Source organism: Populus trichocarpa, chromosome 15 (genome assembly GCF_000002775.5).
Source record: "Populus trichocarpa isolate Nisqually-1 chromosome 15, P.trichocarpa_v4.1, whole genome shotgun sequence".
In the NCBI taxonomy this organism is placed as follows: Eukaryota; Viridiplantae; Streptophyta; class Magnoliopsida; order Malpighiales; family Salicaceae; genus Populus; species Populus trichocarpa.
Genome location: NC_037299.2, coordinates 5,138,421 through 5,153,015, shown reverse-complemented (window position 1 = coordinate 5,153,015; position 14,595 = coordinate 5,138,421). Strand labels below are relative to the sequence as shown.

Sequence of the window (14,595 nt, the reverse complement as noted above, 5' to 3'; positions counted from 1 at the left end):
TTCTGGCTTAAAACACCTTTATTCTCAACTCAAAACTCTTTTTTTCCTTTCTCTCGACATTTTCTTTTTCACCATTGGTCCTTCCTTTCCTTGTTTTCCCCTCTATTTATAGGTGAGATATAAGCTCCTATAACCCTTTTTGCTGACATGATCGTGGCTATTGGTTTCTTTGAGTTAATCTTAATCGTTCACCACGGTTGTATTTTTTGGCCATTGTGTTTATTAGCCTTTTTGTACCACTTTTACAATGACTTCAGAGGCTCAAAACAATGTGTACACGTGGAGGGGAAGGGAGTGGTGTGTTATTTTGCATTTGTGGAGATTGTTAGAGAGAGAAAAGTGAGGCCATAATCTAGCCAAAACCATGGAAAAAAAAAAGTTTCAAAACAACAGTACGGGAGGAAAATGAGGGTGTTATTTAAACTCATGCATAAAATGACGTCATTTTATGTTTTTTTTTAAGAGTGAAACACATCGTTTCACTTAACTTGAAGTGAAACACATTGTTTTGATATAAATGGATGCTTTGTGTTTTCAAAAAAGTTCCCTAGTTTCTCTATTTTTTTTAATTTGGTCTTAGGATCTTTATTATTATTATTTTTGCCCAATTTCAACTTTTTTTTCAATATCTCTTCTCGATTTCATTCTTGATTGCCTTAAAATGGTCCTTACATGTTGCTATCTTTTCCAATTCAATTATTGGCTTCCAAAATATCAATAATATAGTCACCTGTAATCATTTTCTCAATATTTCTTCTTGATTTTATCCCTAATTGCATCTTTCTCTTTTTTTTTTCTTTTTTTTTTTCTAGCTTTTTTTTAAAGAGTAAAAAATTAGGTTATAATAACACTTTTTTTTTAATTTGGTAGTAAAATTTTACTATTTAATATAATGGCTCTTTAATCATTATTTGGAATGTAATAATCATCATGTAATTATTTCAAACTATTTTGATGGATTATATATATATCAGCTATAATGTAGAGTGTATATAGGTTAGAATGCAATTTATAATTTGAAAATAAAGTGAAACAGCGAGTAATCACATCATTCATCCAAAGCAACAGCAAAGAAAGGAGGGGAGTGATGTTGAAAATTGACGTTTCGTTCGTCCTCCCTTGGCACGAAAGAGAGATCTGGTGGAGGGCATCACTTGCAGCTAAAGCTAAGAAGTTTCCTTATAAAAATAAATAAACCGGCCACATGTCCACAAGACATACCTACCCCGCCAACGCTTCATAAAGTTTATGCTTTACACTCAAACCTTAATTTAAACTAAACTAATGGCTACAGACAAGCAAGGAACAGAATTGAATGACTCGTGTCTCTCAAAACTCAAAAGATAAGACGCCAAATATAAAGGACAGCACTGCACTGCACTGCACTGCATGCATTATTGTTTTGCTTTATCTAGCTTCATTTAAAAGACTGTTAATTTCCTTCACCGGGTAGATTAGATTTGTTGCTTTTGAGGTCAGTTCTCATCTCCATCTGGGCTGCTTTTGCTGAATTCTCTAGGCTAGTATTAGATTTGGTTGTTGATCTAAACTATTTTTGATGTGCTCCTTCTTTCAGAAAATCAAAGCTGCATGCTACCCTTTATTTAATGTAGTGTTGTCTTGTCATATTGAATTCTGACGTATGCTACTCTCTCAAAAATAAAAAAATAAAATCAAAATCAAAAGGTTCTCTTGAGTTTAGAGATCTGATAGTGTTTTTCAGATGGAAACAATGTTGATGTCATTCCTTATCTCTAGTAGATGGAAACAAAGGCACTTATATGGTGATATGATTATTGTTTTCATTCTTTCTGCTTTCTTTTTATGTTATTTGCTTTGCTCTACATCTTTTTCTTTCATTATCAAATCATTGATGCGATGATAATAGCAACAATAATTTCTCATACATGAAGTTTTTATCCCCTTGATTCTACATCTGAAACCCGTTATCACTGATTTTTCCCATTGCTTTGTTCTTTTACTGTTTTCAGCATCTTCGATGCTTGATTTATGAATACTTCAGTAACATTAAAATTTCTGATGAGTTGTTAACATCAGATATAGGCAGGCCATGGGGAAAATAAGCTCTTTTGATTGCAGTTCATCTGAATAAGTTGGGGTGGTGAGGCTATTATCAATAATCAACCAATGGAATTTAGCTTCTCCCTCCTTTTGTTTTTGGCTTCTTTCCCTGTGATTCTGGCTCAAGAAGGAACACGTGCTACAATTTCTATTGATGGAACTATTGCAGTTGCTGTAATCGATGATAATTTTATTTGTGCTACTCTTGATTGGTGGCCGCATGATAAGTGTAACTACAACCAGTGTCCATGGAGCTATTCATCCGTAACAAACTTGGTAAGTATCTGGAGATTCTAGTTGAAAAGGCTATTGAAGGATTTAATTTGCTTTCTTTTTTAGAGGTATATTTAATAATTGCCTAGTTTTCTTTCTTTATTTTCAGGACTTATCTCATCCTCTTCTTGCCAAAGCCATCCAAGGTTCGTATCATTCTTGATAAGCTTGATGGTGAATAATAAACCTGCATCTTTCAGAATTAGCATTGTGTTGAAATATTGCTAGTCTAAGATGGTACGGCATTCTTTGTGGCTATAATAGCCTTCAGGAATTTGAGAATAAGAATTGGAGGTTCTTTGCAAGACCAAGTATTGTATGATGTTGAAAGTTTGAAAGCTCCTTGCCATCCATTTAGAAAGATGAAAGGTGGGCTCTTTGGTTTTTCAAAGGGCTGTTTACATATGAACCGGTGGGATGAACTGAACCATTTATTCAGTAGAACTGGGTGAGATTTTATGCTTGGCTCCTCCTTTTCCTTTCTTTCTTTTTTTAACATAAATTTTCTCCCATTCTTACCATTACGCCTAGGTAGCTAAAATGTCCATTAAACCAATTTCTGTCTAATTAAGGTACAACTTTATCACTCAAATTGTTCATCCTAGCATAACATCTGTCTCATAAAAAATAATAAAAAGAAAAGGCACAACATGTGAAACACAATTATCTAATTCTGAACAGGGTGGTAGATTCTTATTCTTTAATGCTTGACAGCTGTATTCTGAAGCTCAGAATTTGCTGTTTGGGTAATTTTAAACCTTTAAATTTAAGGCATTGTTGTGGATTTAGATTGCTTCAAGTCTTTCAACTTTTCTCAAGTCTTCAATGTAGAAGTTACTTCAAGTAAGAAGTCCCTCTAATAGATGTGTAAATGCCTTCTTGTGAGCTATGTAGCAGTGCCAGCCACCAAACGTTCCAATTGTTTTGTTTTCAAATTAAGCATTTCAGTCTAGTTTACAAGTTATGTTCTAAACCTTTCTGTCATTCAGATCTATTCTGATAACATGTTATCCCAGTTACTTATAGTCAAGTTTACTTTTTTTAAAGCATTCAAGTTTAATCAAAAATTATTTGTTGCCATGAAATTTTGCCTTTGGAATAGACTAAGAAAGGCTGAGGCTTCATTGTAGGGTACTTACCACTTGAATCATGCATATGCAGGGCCATTGTGACATTTGGTTTGAATGCCCTCTATGGAAGGCACCAGATTAGGAAGGGTGTTTGGGGAGGAGCTTGGGATTCTAGTAATGCTTGTGATTTCATGAACTACACTGTCTTGAAAGGATACAAGATAGATTCGTGGGAATATGGTATAAACTCCGACAATGCTCTTTACTGTTTCGATTCCATATGCTTTTCCTCACTGCTGATATTGCCTTTGTTATGATAGGGAATGAGTTGAGTGGAAGTGGTGTAAGTGCAAGTGTAAGTGCTGAGCTTTATGGGAAAGATTTGATCAAACTTAAAGATGTTGTCAACAATTTGTATAAAAACTCTGATCTGAAACCTTCACTAGTAGCACCGGGAGGATTTTTTGACAAGCAGTGGTATGCTAAGCTTCTTCAGGTTACAGGTTCAGGCATAGTCAACTTTGTAACTCATCATATATACAACTTGGGAGCAGGTGGGTTGTCATGGTTTAATTGTACTGACATATGCTTATAATGTTATTTCCAATTAAAATTTTTTAATCAATGACAGTTCTGAAATGATGTGCATGTAATGGATGAACAGTTACACTAAGGCTCTTTCCAAAGTCACCTTCCTTGTCTTCCAGGCCTTTGTTTTCTCCCCTCGTTCCTGTGAAACAAAGAACTGATCCACCTTCTATGTCAGCCACAAGTAGTTTAAAAAGGCTCACAATCTAATTTCAGTGTGCTATTGCTTCCCTTATGAATTAACCTTGAGAATAAACCTGTTAGTTATGTTTTCAGAACTTCTTACCTCGCTTCTTCCCTTTTATAAAAATTATAATTATCAGATGGTTTAGGTCAGCAATAATAGTAAGAGTCTTCTAGAATCATATCTGACTTGTGTGTGTGTGTGTGTGTGTGTGTGTGAGAGAGAGAGAGAGAGAGAGAGAGAGAAACTTCTCTACTTGTATTTACAATTCATTTTCCTATTCCAGGCATGGATCCCAACCTTGTGAATAAGATATTGGATCCCCATTATTTGAGCAAGGTATCAGAAACCTTCAGTAATCTTTCACAAACGATTCAACAGAATGGTCCTTGGGCTTCTGCTTGGGTTGGGGAATCTGGTGGGGCCTATAACAGTGGTGGTCGTCATGTTTCTGATACATTTGTGAACAGTTTCTGGTAATCTTACTTGCCTATTTGTTCCTTTCTTTTTATTGAATCCCCATTATTTTTATTCTTGTAATTATTGTGCTTTTTTTCAAAGGCGGATCACTCCACTTCCATAGGTCATTTTATGAATATCAGGTACTTAGATCAGCTTGGAATGGCATCCAGGTATAATACTAAAGTATACTGCAGGCAGACACTAGTTGGTGGCCACTATGGTCTCCTCAACACAACCACACTGGTCCCCAATCCTGACTACTACAGGCAAGTGCACAAAACTCCTTTTTAGAATAGTAAAATATTTGTCTCGTTGTGGAGAGAGAATTTGAAAGAAAAAAAATGAAGTCATTGCTTCTCTACCAGAGATCTAATCTTAAGTTGCTTTTCTTGGATATTTGGTTTACAACAGCGCCCTTCTATGGCATCGACTAATGGGAAAAGGTGTTCTAGCTGTTGGAAGCAATGCTTCGCCATTTCTACGCTCTTATGCCCATTGTTCGAAAGGAAGAGTAAGCCACATTCTTTTTTTTTAACTTCACAATGAATTGTTAGTTGTGATAGAGTATTGAGCATTTGTAGTAATTTTAAGACAACTGTGATATGAAGAGTTCCATTTTTTTTTAAAATATGGTCTTCATTGGGGCAAGATAGAGCCTTAACATAAATGTGGTATTAAACGCTTCACTTTTGTACAGTTGTGAGTTCTATTAATTACATGTTCACTGGGACTTCGCGAAGCCGCTAAAATCAGTGAATGAGTCTTAACTTTCTGAAATAGTTAAATCAGCTCCATGTATCTTTTTTTTTTATTCCTGTCCTTGTATAGTGTGATTCTTTGAACTTCTCTAGTGACTTTCCCATGTGTTACAGCTTATTTCTTATGGGTATGTTTTCAATCTCTTGAGATCAAATCTAGATTTGGACAGCGTTCATGGCATGCATCATCGAGCTTGCTTTCCGTGTGATGTTTGTATTACATAACCTGGAAGGCCTACATAATGTCATGTGCAATATGCGTTTTTTTATATAGTGGAAAAAGAAGAAACACGGAGAAGCTTTGTGATCTAGAACTTCTTGTTTCTTCTTTCCTCAATGGCCTTCCTCTTCAACTTCCATTCACTATCTGGATAGGGGAATTTTGTTTATGAAAATTTACCTAGAGGTCTCAAAATTTTACATGACCTATATGATGCACAAACGGTCAGTCTAGGTGCTAAAATTGCTGGATTTTGGCTGCAAGTCAAATTCCTGTCATTCTATTTTTGTCGCTTTTGGTATTAATTTCTCAAAACAAGGGCTTTTGGTTGAATCCTCTTACAATGTTCAGACATAATCCCCCCCCCCCCACCCCCCCATCTAGGTCATAAAAGAAGTTTGGTGTTCTCATGCAATGGTGCAAGTGGTTTATATAGCATCTGTCATCTACATGTGGATACGTGTGCTTGTGCATGCATATGTAGCAGCCCTACTCATTTCTACAACTGTTTCATGCCTCAAAACATTCTGCAAGCTTGCATAAAACACAATGGTTTTACTTGATTTCATCTTGATACAGGCAGGTATAACGTTACTGCTGATCAATTTAAGCAATCAGACTGATTTCATAATCAGTGTTCAAAATAGCATGGACATGAGATTGACCGTGGAAGAAAACATATCTGGAGAAAACTCTTTCGTGCGTGGCCTCAAGAGATCAGTTTCATGGGTTGGGAGCCGAGCATCAGATGAACCATTGTATAGAGAGGAGTACCATTTAACTGCAAAAGATGGGAACCTTCAAAGCCGAACCATGGTTCTTAATGGAATCCCGTTAGAGCTTACAGAAGATGAAAACATTCCGAGTCTGGACCCTGTCCGTCTTGATGTGAATTCTCCTTTATACATCAATCCTTTGTCGATTTCGTTCATCGTATTCCCAAACTTCGATGCTCCAGCTTGTGCATGAATCTTTGAAGCAGAATTCGAGCAATAAACTTCACCTTGTTGTATATGAGATTGCAAGGCAGTGATGTAATGATGTGAGCTTAAGGTAATTGTAATTATTGCAGGTGATATATAGTGATAATGAATTGTTCATCAGAATATATAGCTTAATGTTTTCAACTTTTTTATCACGAGAATAAATTGTTTCTAAGTGTTCATCAGAATATATAGCTTAATGTCTTCAACTTTTTTATCTCGAGAATAAATTTGTTTCTTGCATGTATTTCTTCGCCCCCACCACAAGTGTCCCATAACAAGATAAACCAAACCAAGCCCGAAGGACCGAAGGGAAAAGGTTGTATGGGAAGATCTGAAGGGAAGAAACCAAAAATGCACCCTTTCATTTGCTCGTGGTTCTGCCGGGTTGAAAACACCTGTGGTTCAAAATAAACCTTAATTTTGTAAGTTAAGCTAAAATAGACTACGATCATAGTTATCAAATCCGGTCCGAAGGTTGACCCGGCCAAGAAGCTGGGTCCTGGATTTTATGGGTCAACCCGGGTTAAACTGAATCAACCTAGAAAAATTAATAAAAACTTTCTTCTCTTCTTGAAGATCGAGGTTGATGGCCCCCCTGTTGAGATTCACTCCTCTTTCTTTCTTTTGAAAGTTGTCGACAACAACTTCAATAGAAGCATCTTCCTCCTGTTTTTATAATCAAGTAACGCATTATCACTTCAAAATAAATTATTTGCATAGCCCAAAGACCAAAGAAAATATTCCCGTAACTTTGTAATTTACCTTCTCTTTCCAGTAAAACATGTTTCTATATTTCCCAGCTAAACGGCTCCAGAAGCTACGGAGAATGTCTAGTTCAACATAAGCCCCCACATTAAAATTTAATATATTTCCTAGTCATAAAAATCCATCAAGCAAGTCCTCAATTGTTGATGCAGTCAAAAGAATGCAACATGTTTCATATTCTTCTATTTCTTTACTGTTTCGTACTAAATTCCTTTGTTCACCAATCAACTTCAGAAGGAAGTATGCCCAATCGACTGAAGAATGAAAATTTTTGAAGGAACGGCACACAGAAAGCCTTTAAATTTTCCCTATCTCTACAAAAAAAAAAAAAAAAAAACAAGAAGTCGCCGCTCCCTTGGCTTTGGATTTTCTCTCCCAGAACCAGCCAAAGCTTCCCTTTTCGCTTGGCCAAGGTAGCTGCCACAGAGGCCCGCCCACAACTTCCCTCATCCCTCTCTCAGTCATCCCTCTGCCCTTTTAGCCAAGACTAAAGAGCCCATCCTTCTTCTTCCCCGGTCGCCTCCATCTCTTGGCCAAACTAGAGTCGCCGCCCACTAACATAGAAGAATAGCCCCACAGACGTCGTCTCCAGCTTCCCTCATCTCTGCTAAACTAAGACCCAGCTCTCTCTCCTTTGACCAGCCTCTAGCGGCAGCCGAACACAGCAACGTCCCTCACTCTCCCTTCCTCTCCACTGCTAACAGCAACTCATTGTAGAGAAGATGATGAAATAAGAAAGGAGGCTGAAGGACAGAAACCGGGTTGTTGCACCGACCGGTTTTTTAATAAACCCGGACCGGTCCAGCCACCTGGTTGACCGGTTCCCGGGTTGACCTGCCGGGCGGTCCGGGTTTAATAACTATGAGTACAATACATGGATGGTGAAGAGGTTTGTTGAAAATTGTAAATGAATGCACTTTATTACAATGATAAACCAATTCAAGAATTTCTCAACTTTTATATATATATATATATATTCTTGATTGAACAGCTTCAAGGATTTTACGATTTTATTGGTCACAGATTTGCAAGTTAATCTGAATTGATTTATATTTTTTTTATTGTTTTTTTAAATTAATTTTTTTTTATCTTTCAACATTGAGTTCTTCGATAATTAAGTTTTGTTATTTTATTCAATATACTTTTAAACGTGGTCACCCTGGTATCACAACTAGGTTAGAGATTTTGCATCTTTGACCCCTATGAGTTAAGATTGAGTTTGTTTTACCTTTTTAAATTATTTTTTTCTTAATTTTATACTTCAACTGCTAAAGATTGAGAGTCATCTTTTTTAGAGCTAAAGATTTATTAGGAATTAGTTTTTAAATTCTTATTTCTCCTGCGTTTTTTTTTATGAGATTATTTCGATCTTATGCTCATGGTAGCAAAGTTTTTGAGTTTACCCGATTTAACTGGATTTTTTTTTTGTTGTTTTTTTTTCAGTTTCACCCTTCAGTATTGAGTTGACTCAAATTGAGTTCTTTTTACCTTTTTTTTTGTTTATTTATGTTGTTGCATTTTTTATCATATTATTTAAATTATCAATTAAATCAATAACTCGGGTCTCAGATTTTTTTTCTTTCTTTGCATTCCGCCTCTGGCTGTAATTTGTTTTAAAAAATAAATTGGTAGATAATCTATTTCGATATGCTTTTTTACATAAAAAAATTCAAAATATAAATCGAAAAGCTTATACATGCATCTAATCAAATAAATTAATAATCACCAATGTAAATAAACAAAAAAATCATTAACAATAACAAAAAAGAGAAACACTAAAAATTAAGTATAAAAACAAATACTATGCAATGTTGGACACATCATAAATATCATTTCAAAATAAATATTTTTTTATAAAATAAACCTTATTTGTATAAAAATAAAGAAAATTCTTCAAAAATTAAATACAAAACAAAATATTTTTAAAAAAAACTTCAATTCAAAAAAAGCCTGCAAAACTCGTGGCCTAGGCCATGAGACTGGAACTCGTTTGTGTCTACTAAATTTGTTTATTAAAATCAATAAAAAATAATAGAAATATAAACATATATGAAACTGAGTGAATAAAATAAAATGAAAAAAAAAACTATGCGAGGCCGGACATATTAAAAATATTATTTCAAAATAAATATTTTTTTATAAAATAAAGCTTGCCTATACAAAAATAAAATAAAAATTCTTCAAAAATTAAATACAAAACAAAACATTTTAAAAAAAATCTTTATCCAAAAAAGGCTGCAAAACTCGTGGATTAGGTCATGAGACCGGGATAAATCAATAGAAAAGAAATTGAAGATAACCACGAAATCATTTAAAAAAAAAAACATAAGACAGTGTGATAAAATCTCTAACTATATGAACTCTTAAAACTCGTGACCCATGTCATTAGATCGAAAGCACAACAAATGAAAAAACCACGAGGCTCAATCCCTAATAAATCAAACGCCAAATGATAAAATCGAGGAAAATCTTTATCGTGCATAAAAAAATGTAATTAAAAAAATGAGGGTGAAAATGAAAATAAAGAAAAATTTGAGGGCATGAAAAAATTAAATTGAAGGGTTAAATTTAAAATAAAAAAATTTTAACAAAAAAAAAATTAAAAGAATGAGAGCTAAACTAGAAAACAAAACAAAACAAAACAACATAAAGTTTGATGAAATAATGAAATTAAAAACAACAAAATTCTAACAAAAGAGCCAAGAAAAAAAGTAAAAATAAAAAAAATAAGAATCGAATTGAAAAAAATAACATATGACAAATTGCAATTTAAGAATTAAATTGAAAACATCAACTTTTCTAAAAGAATCAAAGACAAAAATAGTCAATCAGAAGCTTAAGGACCGAACTTCAAAATGAAAAGAAAAGAGGACATATGTGAACTTTTTCTGCAAGAGAGAGAAAAAGAAAGAAAAAAAACATCATCGGCGGCAAACCACTTATCAACTATCATCACACATTGCACGTGCCGCCTAAAAAACAACGGGTGTCGCCTCCCACACGCCAACACGTTATATCCTCAATCCTACATTTTTTTTATTAAAAAAATAATTATTAAGACCAAAAAATCCAAAACACCCCCATGTTTCTGGTATTAACATAAAAATTTATGTGAAAGGATAAAATCACCCTTGAACTCTTGCTCTTTTCTGAAAATGCTTAAAAGTCAATGTATAATTTTGTATAAAACATAAAGGCATAAAAACTCTTGGCCAACTGCTCAATTTTTTTTTATTGGGTAAATCAATATTTTACTAATCATAAAAAAATAGAATGAAGAAAATAACCCCTTGCTAATATTTAATGACTAAATATTTTACGTTAGCCCAATATTAGCTTCTGAAATCTGAGTGGATAACAGAAAGAAGTATCAGTTCCAAAATCCACTAAAAAATCAGGGCATATTGCCAAATCCCAAATGTGTGTAGGAATTACATAAATGGTAAAAGGAGAGAAACCAAGCAGATCAGTACTGCATGCTACCGTCACAACCACCTATCCTCTACTTTCCAAGCAAACGACGACCACGTTGATTAGCACCCCTGACACGGTAATTTAGCTCATCCACATCATTCTGGAGATGATCCAGAGAGTTGGTTTGCCTGCAATTATAGAGATAACACAATTACAGAAGGAATATTCCCAATGGGAGAGACCAACGAGAATAAGCAAACATTTGCACCAAATCAACAAATGCTGCTGAGATATCATATAACAAAACTCACCTGTCAATTTCGGTCCCCATGTCAACCGCCATATTCTTCAACTCTCCTAATATATTACTCAAATCAGACAACGAATCATCTTGCTTCGACTTCTCTAACTGTTCCACAAGAATCCCAAATAATCAGAGATAGGTGGGATTGAAATAGCAGATACTCATGGCAGACTTTAGTTCTCTTGTACATTGACAAGACAGAAACCCAAAATGAACAAATTGACTGTCCCAAATAATAAAAGACGGTCAAACTAAAATTGTGGATAATGTTCTTGAACAAATGACTTGGTGACTGGGTAGTACAAGTCTGTCCTTCTGATCTAACTTTCTAATTTCTATATACACCTCCCGGAGACGAGGGAAAAAGATGGACACACTTACCAATATATAAAAATCCTAACCCAAAGTGAAAACCCTAAATTGATCTAGAAGGGAAAAAAATAGTGCATTGAATCTCATGTTTGAAAGAATAGGACAAAGGTCTCTGTCACAGCCCCGCCACCAGATGGAAAGGAGGAAAGAAGAAGGGAAACCATCTACAAAGTTCATAATACCAAGATAGCTTCATCTATTGTCATTTTTATTTTTATTTTGAAATTATCTGCTCCACAGCCACATAGCAGTATACCTTTTATTTGCTATGAATAATGAGCACATCACAAAATAAAAACAAACCTCAACTTTCTGGAATGCGTTGGTTGGCTCAGGAAGGGGTGTTCGCATGCTAGACTGTCCCTTAGGTGCAGGATTCAACCCCAACTTCTCCCTCTGCTCCAACTGGTTACCTCTCCTTTGAGGTGAAGCATCTGCAAAAGATAGCAAACCACAAATACATTAAAAGACAAAAAAAAAAAAAGAAGAAGAAGAAGAAAAGAAGAACTCTGATAATTTTATATTATTTCAACTTCATGCTTTTGAGCCCTTCCTGCAACTCATATTATACTCTACATGTAGAAGGGTGTCCTCATCTCCCTCATTGTTCTTCCCCGGGGGCTTTTTCATCTTTAAATTAACTTTTAGGTTGCCAATAAAAAAAATGAATGAAAAAGAGTATAGAAAAACATGTGTACCATAGAAAGAAAAAGAAGGTTGAACCCCTCAACCTTTTTCAGAAAATAAACAATAATAGGTAGCCTAATGTAATATCAAGTTTTGAAGGGGAAAAAAATTGACAAGTAGATCACAGCAAATAGGGATAGAAAGTAACCTCTTGTGATAACAGGGCCTGTAATTGGACGATTCTTTTTCGGCTTCCAAGTTTTAGAGAACATGCCCCCAAGACTTCCCAAAAGCTTCTCACCCTGGAAACAGAAACAACCATGAAATTCCTTTTAGTCGATAACATCAATGGAGAACTGTAAACTAGAAAAAAAAATCAAGAGATTGCAAGGGCACAAGAACTGATATTCTAGACTAAAGTCTTAACAGGTTAAACAATGATTTTTCCAGTACACTGCTGTTTTTGGTTGGTGGCAGGGGTTTGTGTCCAAGAGTTGAAGCCTAGTGGATAAGGGGGCAATGGTTTTCACCTCTGATAGGTTTCTTCAAAATACCCCCCCAACAAACTAAACTCACAGGGCTCAATCTAAATAAGGAGCTCTGAAATTTCAAAAGTCTTATTGGAAATCATAAAACACAAGAGTAATAGATCTATAAAAATTCATGCAGTTTGCAAAAGATGATCATGTTATAGCAAACTCATCAAACAGGATGGTGCTTCCAAAATAATCCAACTAAATATGCAATAGAAAAATTCCAAACACCATTTTATAGATTAGTGTTAACATCGGTTATGCACTAGCTCATCTCATTAAGTGAGAAAATCTAAGTAGCATGCATTAAATTCATGAACCATAAAGTAAGATCTCAAACTAAGTCCTACCCGACTAAGATCATGATCGATCTCAACAGCAGCATCGTGGGTCCTGGTAATTTGCTCACCCTGTTGATGCAAGGTGATCAGAGTTCTTGTTGCACCCTCTCTCATGTCTTCAGCAATCTTCAAGCAGCCATTTACTGATTTTGTGGTCTCCTCAGCCTTGTAAACAGCATAACTCTCCAACTCTTGAACAGATTGGTTCTCCAGTCCTCCTGAATCACGGAAATCATTATTGTACTTCTGTCTTGCTGCTGAAGCAAGGAAATATGTGGATGAAGCCGACGACCCTCTTTCCTCGTCACCATCAAAAGGATTAGTGCTAAAACAGGGTGCAGTTAGATTGGGTTCAGAAGAAGTTTTTCTTGAAGGTTTAAGGGTTTTCTTGGTGTCAAACTCGTCATCAGAATCAAAAGGGTTTGGCCGAGAAGGAGCTGGACATTCAGGGTCAACCCTGGTATGCTTAGAAATCTTCAAGGGAGATTTCTTTGAACCAAACATTATGTGAATGAGTGTAACGAAGAGTTAAATAAAGGAGATGCTGAGCAATCAATTGAGATTCCTGCATAAAATGAAGAAACAAAAAACATGTGAGATAGTGATGGTTGTAAAATAACAGCATTCAACACAAAAAGAAATCCAGTGCAGTTCGATTTAAGCACATGAAATTTTGATTTCAAAACATGTATAGAACCCTCAAACCTACAACTGTAATCGAGATTGATTTATTTTATTCACTTCCTTTATATAACCCAAAAGAAAGGAAAGAATCTTGAGCAAGCAAGTAGAAACAAGAGGATCTTTTTACTAAAAGGAAATTACACAAGAAACAAGATTTATTTTATAACATTCATCAAGAACCAGAAAGAAGAGAAAGAAGCTTGTGTTTTCCGAGCGTGCACGCAGAAACATCAATTCTCCGTTAACAACCCAGAAAGCAAGCAAACAAGTAGAAACAAAAGAAAGCCATATTAGAAATTAAAACAAAAAACAAGCATAAACATACCTAATAGAAATTAGACTGGTGCAGGTAACAGTAGCAGTTGCAGTGCAAAGGAAATCCAAACAACCTCTTGCTGTTTTACAAAGAGAAGGCAAATTTCAACGCGGAGGCACAGCAAAGTCGTGGGTGGCCGATTGCCTTTGGATCAGCGCTAGGATACAAAGAAACCGGTTCTAATAATAATAAATAAATAACAAGAATAACAAGAAGAAACAGTCGTGTAATGTGACCCGGCCCTTTTTTTTAATCAACAAAAAAACAATTATATATATATATATATAAGTTTTTTTCTATGTATTTTTGTAGAAAATTAAAAAAAGTTATGTATATATATAATTAAATAAATTACATATGTCTTAATAAATAAATAAATAAAAGTCATAAATTATAATAAAAAATAAATTTAAAAATATCAAAAGACAAATATAGATTAGGATATTTTATCTTACAATACGAGATATTTACTCGTTTGTATTTGTTAAATTTATTTATTAAAATAAAAAATTTATTCAATTAAATGATAATAGAAATAAACACGTATTAAATTGATTAAATAAAATTAAAAAAATATATTATATAAGGCTGAACATATTAGAAATATTATTTGAAA

At 34.6% G+C, this 14,595-nt stretch overlaps 2 protein-coding genes across 5 annotated transcripts; one reads left to right on the top strand and one right to left on the bottom strand.

The window, feature by feature from the left end:
* Positions 1-1,227: 1,227 nt before the first annotated feature.
* Positions 1,228-6,808, top strand: LOC7453857 (heparanase-like protein 1). Of its 4 annotated transcripts, none has more exons than XM_006374103.3 (10): positions 1,228-1,474; positions 2,059-2,358; positions 2,465-2,501; positions 2,620-2,803; positions 3,517-3,665; positions 3,746-3,979; positions 4,484-4,673; positions 4,800-4,925; positions 5,071-5,170; positions 6,217-6,808. In XM_006374103.3, the coding sequence occupies exons 2-10, from the start codon at positions 2,149-2,151 to the stop codon at positions 6,604-6,606; spliced, it is 1,620 nt and encodes a 539-aa protein (XP_006374165.1). In that variant the 5' UTR covers positions 1,228-1,474; positions 2,059-2,148; the 3' UTR covers positions 6,607-6,808. The 4 variants fall into 4 exon arrangements, with proteins under 4 accessions (XP_006374165.1, XP_052303534.1, XP_024442467.1 ...); XM_052447574.1 differs by having other exon boundaries at positions 1,274-1,474; positions 2,101-2,358; XM_024586699.2 differs by lacking the exon at positions 1,228-1,474 and adding an exon at positions 1,514-1,784.
* A 3,948-nt stretch (positions 6,809-10,756) lies between these two features.
* On the bottom strand, positions 10,757-14,211 carry LOC7475624 (SNAP25 homologous protein SNAP33). Its single transcript, XM_002322005.4, has 6 exons — positions 13,989-14,211; positions 12,989-13,544; positions 12,314-12,407; positions 11,782-11,912; positions 11,114-11,211; positions 10,757-10,990 (listed from the first exon to the last, which is right to left on the bottom strand). Exons 2-6 carry the CDS (start codon positions 13,481-13,483, stop codon positions 10,891-10,893), a joined length of 918 nt encoding a protein of 305 aa, XP_002322041.2. The 5' UTR covers positions 13,484-13,544; positions 13,989-14,211; the 3' UTR covers positions 10,757-10,890.
* Between the last annotated feature and the right edge of the window lie 384 nt (positions 14,212-14,595).

Bases quoted from the DNA above. Each gene is read 5' to 3' on its own strand.
- LOC7453857 (XM_006374103.3), top strand. From the start codon at position 2,149: ATGGAATTTAGCTTCTCCCTCCTTTTGTTTTTGGCTTCTTTCCCTGTG. The intron at 2,804-3,516 runs GTGAGATTTTAT...ATGCATATGCAG, and splicing joins CATTTATTCAGTAGAACTGG to GGCCATTGTGACATTTGGTT. The intron at 4,926-5,070 runs GCAAGTGCACAA...GGTTTACAACAG, and splicing joins CCCAATCCTGACTACTACAG to CGCCCTTCTATGGCATCGAC.
- LOC7475624 (XM_002322005.4), bottom strand. From the start codon at position 13,483: ATGTTTGGTTCAAAGAAATCTCCCTTGAAGATTTCTAAGCATACCAGG. The intron at 12,408-12,988 runs GTAGGACTTAGT...TTCTGTTTCCAG, and splicing joins TCGATCATGATCTTAGTCGG to GGTGAGAAGCTTTTGGGAAG. The intron at 11,212-11,781 runs GTTTGTTTTTAT...CTTGTGGAACAG, and splicing joins ACGCATTCCAGAAAGTTGAG to TTAGAGAAGTCGAAGCAAGA.